The sequence below is a fragment of the Olea europaea genome, chromosome 13 (genome assembly GCF_002742605.1).
Source record: "Olea europaea var. sylvestris chromosome 13, O_europaea_v1, whole genome shotgun sequence".
In the NCBI taxonomy this organism is placed as follows: Eukaryota; Viridiplantae; Streptophyta; class Magnoliopsida; order Lamiales; family Oleaceae; genus Olea; species Olea europaea.
Genome location: NC_036249.1, coordinates 13,756,596 through 13,766,989, shown reverse-complemented (window position 1 = coordinate 13,766,989; position 10,394 = coordinate 13,756,596). Strand labels below are relative to the sequence as shown.

General features: G+C 32.9%; 1 protein-coding gene and 1 long non-coding RNA gene across 2 annotated transcripts; one reads left to right on the top strand and one right to left on the bottom strand.

The window, feature by feature from the left end:
- The first annotated feature begins 354 nt into the window (after positions 1–354).
- Positions 355–4,103, top strand: LOC111407677. The gene is made up of 3 exons (XR_002705150.1): positions 355–863; positions 1,012–3,538; positions 4,028–4,103. It is a non-coding gene; the product is annotated as an uncharacterized LOC111407677 (long non-coding RNA).
- A 2,643-nt stretch (positions 4,104–6,746) lies between these two features.
- Positions 6,747–10,128, bottom strand: LOC111407676 (GDSL esterase/lipase At5g33370-like). Its single transcript, XM_023037305.1, has 5 exons — positions 9,797–10,128; positions 9,383–9,510; positions 8,259–8,501; positions 7,852–8,104; positions 6,747–7,203 (listed from the first exon to the last, which is right to left on the bottom strand). The coding sequence occupies exons 1-5, from the start codon at positions 10,041–10,043 to the stop codon at positions 6,971–6,973; spliced, it is 1,104 nt and encodes a 367-aa protein (XP_022893073.1). The 5' UTR covers positions 10,044–10,128; the 3' UTR covers positions 6,747–6,970.
- Positions 10,129–10,394: the final 266 nt, after the last annotated feature.

Genomic DNA, 10,394 nt, shown 5'->3' with positions numbered 1-10,394 from the left:
TTAATGTCACCTTTTGCAGCAACGTTCCATGAATGATGTGAAAGGTTTCATTTTTTACAACGATTATTGACCATTGTTAAAACGTATCTCTATAGCAACTTTTATTGTCTGTTATTGAAAATATTAATATATAGTCGTTTGCAACGTTAACTAAAAGCTGCAAAAAGTTCATCTTTTGCACCGTTTTTTGGAAAGTTACAAAAAGTTTCATTTTTTATAGTGTTTATTGACTTTTGTTACAATTTAGTTCTATAACAACGTTCAGTGTTTATTTCTAAAACTTTTAATATATAGCCTTGTGTAACGTTTCTTCACTGTTGCGAAAAGTTTCACTTTAGCAGCATTTAGCAACAGCTAAATAGGCAATGCACGTTGCTAAAAATGTGTTTTACATTATTATTTGCCTGTGCAATAAAAGGTTCAACCCCAATTTAATTTCAACAAGCCTTGCTTATTAATTAAAAAACATTAAATATATTAAATTACAAAAACTCTACAATTATGTTCATGCTTCTAATAAAATCGTCTCACCTCGGACCTTAACCCTCAGATCATTTTGCACCGTCGGCGAACTCCCAGTCATCAAGCTCCAGCAACGCCTCTAAACATTGATTGGAGATGTGTCAAAGCCTCAAAGTTAACGTCCTTGCGGTACCCTTAGAGAAACACAATAAAATGTTGTGAAAGCACCTTCGTGTAGTCAGTAGTCTGCTCATCCGAAGAAGATGCGCCGTAAAAGTAGCCACTAGAATATCTCGACGGCAACTTCATTTGACGACAAATAATCTCTCTCACATAATATCTGCTATTTTATACTCTATTTAATTTCTATGGAAAATCCAAATCCCAATCGTTCCACTGAGGTAATTTTCAATTATATTGTACTGTATTTAATTTGTTTATTGGGCTTCTTGAATCCAATTTAGACTATTTAAATATTGAATTTATTTGGGGATTTCATTCCATTTGGTGGGCTTCATAATTGATTGATTTTGCGGGTGTGAAAAAAAGGCTGTGCAACCTCCAAGTGTTTGAGTGTCAATCCTTTGTCTCGGTCCCAAGGTAAATGTGCTGGTTGCAACTTTGTGGGATAATCAGGTCATTTCTTGCTTCAATTGATTTTTCATCCTTTTTTTCTACCTTTTTAATCAATGTAATTTCTATTTGCTAATTGGGACTTTTATTTTGACCTTATCTAAGAAAATGATAGGAAAAATTGTCATTATGGTTTAATTGTTGGGAGATATTTTCGATGGTGCTTGATGAGTTTGTTTCACTCATGAACGTTTTGAGTGCAGAACGTTTTTGATGGGTTTGTTAGTGTTGTTTTGAAGATTAGGAAAGGTGATGCAAAAAGAGGTATTAAAGTGGACGAAGAAAAAAATAAAAAAATTGGAGCAGAAAGGCAGCGCCCAACGCTTGTAGCGTCAAGCGCTACGAAATGTGAAAAAACGAAGAATTGGAGCAGAGAATGAGTAGCGCTCAGGAGCTACGTGTGATTTGTCGCGGCGCTTAAGCGCTGACCCCTAATGCTTAAATGTCGGGGTCGTCTAGGGCACATTTTTGGACCGTCTTAAAGTCCATAAAAACCCTACTTTCTACACAAACGAGGGGCCACCTATAAATACAAAATTCTCACATTTTGGAGGGGAATTTTTTCACGCTTTGAGAGGCAAGAGAATACAACTGAAAAATCAAAAGAAGTATTCATAGGAGGAAAACATCAAGCAATTAAAAGTTTACGCATTAATTGGAAAAGGAAGAAGATCTTGGTTGCAAGAATTCTACTTTTTCATATACATCTTTATTACAAATTCGGTGATGTATTCTAAGACAATTGATTGTTTTTTTCTTTCATTATGAATAGTTAAATTCATTGTTAGGGAGAATATTGTAACCAATTGGGATCCTTTATATTTTCTTATTAAGATTCTTGATTTTTATTGTTTCATGTGTTGATTTTACTATGAAGTGAATGCATTAAATTACTTGATCAATAATTTGATGATTTTGTGAATTCTTTACGAATAGAGATAGGAGTTTAGAATTTAGACCATATAGTAAAATTCAGTAAATTGGTATAACGAGTAGAGATACATAAGCTAATTATTGTGGTCATAATTGAATTCATAGGACGAAGAACTTGTTTAACTAAGTGGATTTGAATAGAGATATGTAATTTAATTAGTTAAATATGCTCAATGAGAACTCCAGATGGGTATATTGAATACAATAGGAGAATTCAACCGAACACTACATTGGATAAAAATCTTGATTTGAGATGTAAAGGTGATCAATAGGTGAAGTTATTCTACCCTAAAGTCCTTCCATAATTTGATTTTCAACCCAATAGTGTGTGCATTCATTAACTTTATCACCTTTAGATATAAAAAATCAAATCCTACAAGTTTTTGTTTCAATCAAATGGCGGTTAAAGAAAAATTGAATTAAGTGTTAGAATATAGTCCTTGTGGGATCGAGAATTCGGACTCTTAGGTCCACTATTATTTGTTACGGTCCATATACTTGCGAAAATAAAATTGACAATAGTGCTAGTATGTGATATTACCTTGCATTTGTGACATGACCTATTCACGCCTCAAATTTGTATTTGTGAAATTTTAATTCAAGTTTGAGTGGAAAAGTTTATAACTTAAATGTCATGGCTACAAATCTATGCCTATATGGATTGTCTAAGTTTTATTTGTAGGAAATAAAAGTGGTTACAAATTAGTGAAATCAATTAGCTGTTGACATACCTGCTCTGATACATTTGTTTGGGAATTCTTCTTTGGTGTGATGTTGGGAGATAATTAAAACTGGAACTACACTCACTCAGTAATTAGTAGTTGGAACTTCTTAGTTTTTGTTGTTATATAAGTTCAATTCCTTTAGGTTGTTGATCCTTTCATTGCCCCTGATGGTGAGGCCTTAAGTGCATATGCAATTGAATGATAATTCACGTGTCATTCTCATTTTAAGGTAAACTAAATGTCTGGACTATGTTTTGTATTATACTATCTATAGTACAACTTTGTCACAACAAGAGATTTCCTCTCTCCCACTTAGTGCCATAGTATCTCTGCCAGTTGAACTTCAATTCTCATTATTTTCTTTTACTTGTCCACTATTGACTTAAGATCTCTACGATTTCAATCTCAAAACATTGTTCTCCTCATGGTACTAGGAATCGTAAACTCAGACTAAACTAATCAGTATCTGTTTGCTCTCTTTTAGCCTTTTCAATACATGATATTTATCTGTAAGTTTAATAGTTTCTTAGCTCAGGGAATTAAATTCAAATTTTCTCGTCCAGATATCAAACGACGAAGCTGTTGAAACTACTAAGCAATTAGCTCTTCAAGAGGGCATGCTAGTTAGTACTTTACGCTAGTGTTGCATAAATTTGTCAGATCACCCACATTAATATTGCATCTTTAGGTTGAGTACTTAACAGGTGGGTATTTCTTCTGGATCGACAACTGTTGCTGCCATGGAGGTTGGAAAGAGACATGAAAATTCAGAAAAGCTTATTGCGGTATGCTAATTTTTTTTCTTTTCATGTTGTTGATATCTCATATTAATCAAGTGAATTTATTCCGTATAATATGGCTTAGCATGAATTTAAACATAATCGTTGGACTCTGATAATCATAAGTTTTTGCATCTGTAAACTTTGAAGTAGTATGCAAGGTTGGCGTATGAGTTTCTATTTATCATAAAGCCTAGATTTTTCATTCTATAAAATTGTCATACTATATTAACTAGGGGTGAATTCAGGCATTAAATTTCAAAACTGTAAAAGTTGATCCGCTAATTACCTTCTCTCTCTCTTTTTTTATTTTTTTTTTTCATGAAAGTAATGACTTTCTCTTGCATTTGTCTCGGTTAACACCATTGTAATTAATAATGCAAGTACAGTGTAAAACCAACATAAGTTTAAAGCCTTCACTATCAAATTGGCATTTTCTTTCAATTTTTAATACTCGGGTTTTCAAATTATTATGTATGTTGATGTCTTATGCAGAAGTTGAAGCATCGTGTCATAAAGAAGAATATTAATCCTAAATGGAATGAGGATTTGACACTTGTAGTTGGAAAGTTCCGATTAATGTACTTTATTTATTTATTTATAACCAACATAAGTTTAAAGCCTTCACTATCAAATTGGCATTTTCTTTCAATTTTTAATACTCGGGTTTTCAAATTATTATGTATATTGATGTCTTATGCAGAAGTTGAAGCATCGTGTCATAAAGAAGAATATTAATCCTAAATGGAATGAGGATTTGACACTTGTAGTTGGAAAGTTCCGATTAATGTACTTTATTTATTTATTTATTTTTTGATAATTTAATTTTGTACATAAACTGTAGTTTTAAGTTATACAAGTAATTTTATTTTTTTTAAAAGTATAAGAAAAGGATTTGTGATGATGGAATTATTTTTATTGTTATTGCATAAATAAAACAGGTAAAAAAATATTGCAAAAAAGTTATTAGCAACATTCAAAAAACGTTGCAAAGTGGTTATTACAACATTGAAAAAAACCTTACAAAAAGATTATTAGTAACATTAAAAAATGTTGTCGTGTCCTTCTATTCAACAACAACATCAAGGTTTGCGACATACATCTGAACGTTATAAGAGGTTTTTGGCAATATCTTTTGAACATTGCAAAATGCTATTTTTGTTGTGGTGGTTGAACAATACTATATTCTGAGAAATAGTACAATAGAAAATCAACTTACAGGGTGTGGGAAATCGAAAGAAAACCAAACCATTCGTTGCTTATTACTATATTGAATACATGATTTCACACATGATTATAGGTTTGTTTAATGGTTATTATGAGAATTATTTTTTGACCGTTGGAGAGAAAAGTAAGTCTCACTTATGAGTAAAGATTTAAAAAATTACGGTTGGAATAGTGAAATAACAGTTTATAAATTGATTTTTTGGATGGAAAATTGCTACCAAACGGGAGCTATATATGACGGTTCATACATTTCACGTGTAGGCAGTAGGGCAGTTTTGAATTTTTGACATCCACGTAATTTGTCACTTTTTGAAATTCTATCACTTTTTGATTTTTTTTTTCTTAATAAAATTTCAAGCACTTTCTATTATGGGGTGTTGTGTTTCTAAAATGATGTTATGTCCTACGTTTAAGTATAGAAGTGAACTATAATTACAAAGAAATAACATGAAGAAAAATCAACCATCTTTGATTTTGATTGGTATTTTTCTTAACTTCTTCAAGTATTCGTCGCTTTTTCTTTTTTTTTTGGTTGAATTTTTGTCACTTTTTTTGACTTTCAATCACTTTTTTGAATTTTCGTCACTTTTTTGAATAATCGTCACTTTCAACTTATAGGTTGTTGTGTTTTTAAAATGAAGTCAGGTTTTAAGTTTAGTTATATAACAATGATATGTAGAAGAATATCAACCATCTCTGAATCTTAGAAAGTGTTTCTCACTTTGTTTCTCATTTTTTTTGAGTGTGTGTGAATATCTGTCACTTTATTAAATTACTTTCATATTTAATGCCACATAAACAAAGATCATTTAATATTTTTGAAGCAAGTTGTGTCACTTTATTAAATTGCTAAATGTAAATAAAGCTTTCATTGCAGAGAAAGTGACCTTGTTTTAATTTAAGAAAATTGACGTATAATGTAACTTTTAATAAAGCAATGTCACTTTTTAATAAAAAATGTGACACTTCACATAGTACTTTTTACTTACTAGAAAAACTTTTTATATAATTTTTCAAAAGATTTTTAATTTTAAGGGTATTTCTGTAAGTTCCCCAACTTTAATGATATCATATTTTGTTGAGTTCAAGGAGTTGTACGTGTGCATATATTAACAGTGTTCTAAAAGGCGTAATGCGTGGAGGTCAAGTTATGGATTAGGTGAGGTATAGACGTAATAAAGTGTAAAAAGACATTTTTTAATTTTTAATCAATCAAAAAATTATTTAATATTAAAAATAATACTTGTCAAATATCTAAAGTAACTTTATACATTTATTTCGAAATTTCCAACAAAATGTAAAGTTTCAAATGTGAATACTAAAAAGTAAATAAATATGAATTTTTGGAAGTTTTACTTTGTTCAAGGCTTCAAGTGGCTATTTTGAATTTAGGGCACGTGAAGTGAAGAAATTAGTTTTATTTTTAATTTTAAAGAATTGTAAAAAAAAGAATTTAAAAAGAAAAGATAATAATGGGTATCTAGGCGCGCATTAGCGGTCAATAATTATCGTTGACCGCTAAATAAGATGCCAAGTCAAGTGACTTGGCGTTTTCGCCGTGTATCTCGGTTTTCGCCACTATCTTGCCTAAGAGTCCCCTTTTAGAACACCGATATGTAATTAAGTGGCTTGGCGTTTTTGTCGCGCGTCCTTTTAGATAATCGATATATAATGCCCTTTAACTAAAGAATGATAAACTTGTAAGTCCCATTCAACAAATTATACAGGTAATATGTACATATATGTCAATTAAATCTTCTAACTTTCTTTTGGGAGTGACAAACTTATAAGTCTCAAAGAAAAACATCATATAAAAATCCAAAAGAAAAAAAAAAAATCCCCTAGCAATTCATTTCAGCTGCAAAATTGTCTGATTAATCAAATTCACTCTTAAACAAGGGGAAAAAATAGAGAAAAGAAAAGAAAAAACAAAAACAAAAAAAAACAAAAAAACAAAAACAAAACAAAAACAAAACAAAACAAAATAAAACAAACAAAGACCACTGCCTTCCAGGCGACTATACATACAGTACAGTATTTATTGACCATGCATGCATAACAAACTTAATTTTTTGGAAATATGCATAAGATTAATTAATTCAGATCACACCTTCTAAAACTGAGATAGAAATATCAAAACAACTTGAGTTAAAATACAAAGCATTCTTAAGTGGCAGATAAAATGGAAATAGGATTCATAGCACTTGATCATTAGTTCCTGGAGTCCAATGCCAAAATGGTACTGAGATTCATGGGATTCATGTATTTGTTGTCACCAGTCAAGATCTGTTGCACAATAATTCTGTTGGCTTTCTCAGATGGATGGAACGCATCCCAGAATGCATACAAATCTCTGTTTGGGCATAAGTTGGATAAAACGGTACACAGTCCAACCCCATTGTATGGCCCTTGTCCACAGCATGCTATTTTTGATGTAACAAATCCTGTCCAACCATATAAATATTAGTGTTCTGTTTTGAAAGAAATAAAATTAACTTTGGTGACTAGAGTTGTTTACTTGTTTTGATTTACATATTGAAACTTAAGTTGAATTTCTTTCTATAAGATGTTACTTAGGTTGATAATAAGCGAGTTGAATTAGGCCCTGTTTGGCACTCATTTTTATCAAAATGCATTTTTCTCTCTCTTCTTTTCAACAACACATTCTTTATTAAAATAATGTTACACGTAAATCAAAAACTTTTTCTTATTTTTCAACCACACATTTCCCATCAATTTACCATTCAAAAATTCATTTTCACATAAAAATTCCTACCAAACACCCTCTTAGTTTCAAATAAGTTATCTATTTTCGACTGTCGAGCAATGAAAAACATCTATATTTTACACTAAACTGGTCCAAAAGTTACCGTTTGGAATCTCTTGCTATAGACAAGAGAACCAAGTGGTCAAAATCAGACGTACTATGCTTTCCAGAGAATTATTATGGTTGAAGAACTTAAGAGAAGGATGAAAAGTAGTTGAAGCTTTAACTCTTTATATTCCCTTATGAGATTCTTCCCACCTCCGCCCCTCAAAAGAAAAATTCGTATAGTCCGACGCGCAAGTTAAAACAGTAGTAGATTATATACCGTAGGCCTGAGGATTTGTGATAAAGTCGGAGGTCATTTGCACTGTGTTAGCTCCAATAAAGACATCAGATCCAATTTCACTATTTAGACCGTTCAACATTTGAACCAGTTGTGGATTGAACAATGAAGAAGCCCTCTGTAACTCCACAGCACATTCACCAGTTCTGCTCCTTTGGGCCAATTCTGCTGGCACACAACCCATTGGTCCCGTTCCTGTCACAAGAACCCTTCTAGCACCCAATTCATAGAGCCTCTGCCATAATGTGAATGATTAATTTAATATTCACTTCCCAGAATTTGAAAGGGACGAGGGATGGGAGTGTACTAGTCAAAATATAACCATATAAATAGGATCTTTTTTTGTAATTCATGGACAGAAAAGTTTACAATTTATGTGAAAACATTACCATTAAAACCTTGCGATACTCAGAGATGAGGTAGCGGACATAATCAGGCAGAGAAAATTGTCGAGATCTAGCAGAAAACGGCACCAAGTAGTAGTTGTTGACAAAGTCATTGCCACCAAGAGTAATGAGCACAAGGGCTTCATTCACTAGCCTTTGAGTTTCTGCAGGTCCAATTAGCCCACTAACACGAGTCTGGTACTGTTGAAAGTACTCCAACTGTTTTCCAATTCTAATGATATTCAGCTGCCAAAAAAATTAATTCAGTGTCATATAATTTTCATTCATATAATGTTGAGCTATATTTTCAAGTTTAATGCTCTAACAGTCTAGCTGGATCCAGTATAAATGCGCCCCAGTACATATAATTGAAAATGACAATCAATTTTCTAATGTTTTTTCCCCAGATTTAAGAGAAAGATTTTAAATATGAAACTGACAGGTAATAATTGTTAAGGGAATATAATCCCACATCGGTAAAAAATCGAAATAATGACCAATATATAAAGAATTGGGACACTCCTCTTAACAAGGTTGACCTTATTAAGATGGACCCCAAGTCTTAACATGGTATCAGAGCCCATTAAGCTCCAACGAGCGATTCGATCCGATTAAGTCTTTAAAAATGAGCACACGGATTTCAAGATTGGTCTGCTCAAACGAGCCACCATCTTGCGGGGGCATGTTAAGGGAATATAATCCCACATCGGTAAAATACCGAAATAATGACCAATATATAAAGAATTGGGACACTCCTCTTAACAAGGTTGACCTTATTAAGATGGACCCCAAGTCTTAACAATAATAGCTAGAAAGTAAGTCTTTAGCACAATAATTTGGAGTTAGACTATATACATTTATTAAAAGATTTAGAGCAACTACATCCTTACTACATACGGGCCATGTTAGGTCAAGTGAGGTTCAACAAGAAAACGTAGAAATGGGAAACATTTAGGTACTGGGTTTCCACTAGGAGCAAAGAAAATAATTGAGATCATATTAAAGAGATGGAGTTATTTCTTTCAACCGGTGCTAGCTACTCAGTTTGCTCAGAATTGATATATAATGCAGAAAAGGATATTTCAAACTATCGTTAAAAGGAACTGAAGTAGATGAAATGAACATACAAACTGGAATCCAGTGTCGTTGAGGATTCCAACTCCAGCAGAAGCAAAGTTGGCGCCAACAAGAAGATTGTTTCCGCTCAGCAATGGATCCAAGTATGCCCTTGTTGGTTCCATTCCCATTCGCTCGCCTGGAAAATGCACATTTAATAACATGCGAAATGGACAAATACAATCCATCTCATCTAAAAGATTAAACTCTGTTCGAGATGACAAACTTTTTTATCAAATTTTGTGGGCCTGCACATACAGGTCAGATTATTTTTTTTAATAAAAGACCTTATATGTGTACAATTATCAGAAAAACTTGAACTTAGAACCCACATGTCATGCTATGTTGGACCCAAAAACCGGTGTCGAATAGAAACTTGTATGAATTTGACTATAATGTTAAAGTTGTAGAGTTTGGAATCCTACTGATAATATCTGGAATGTTGAGGCCATTAGAGAAGCGGCCGGTTGGACGGTGAGTGGGATAGTCGATGCCGTAAGGGGGTGAGTCTGCACGAGCACTGGTAGCTAGGTAGTTGTTGTTGCCATTGTCAACCAGTGAATCGCCAAACACGAAAAATGCACGTGCATCAGCTCGAGGTGCCGAGGCAGACAGTGCAAGAACAAGGCTGAAAGCTATCCATAATGCAGAAAAAGAAAAGGAGCAGCCCATTATATGGTGTAATGTGAAACCCTGGGAATATTTTCTTGGATTTACACACTTCTGCTCTGAGGAACTTAGCAATGTAAGATCATGGCCTTATATAAGCTCGAGGAGATTATTGAACTCCAATAAATGGAATGCTCTACCAAACCCTCAATGGAGAGAGAGAGAGAGAGAGAGAGAGGACCACATGGAAACATATTAGCAGTATTACAGCTATGAAGAATACTTGAAGTGGGAGTGGAGGATGTTTACTTTAGGCGATTCAAGAAATTTGAATAAAGAAAATGGAGGGCTGTATAGATTGTTATGGAAGCTGGATTATATTACTCATTTTTCCACCATTTTCTTTTCTTTATT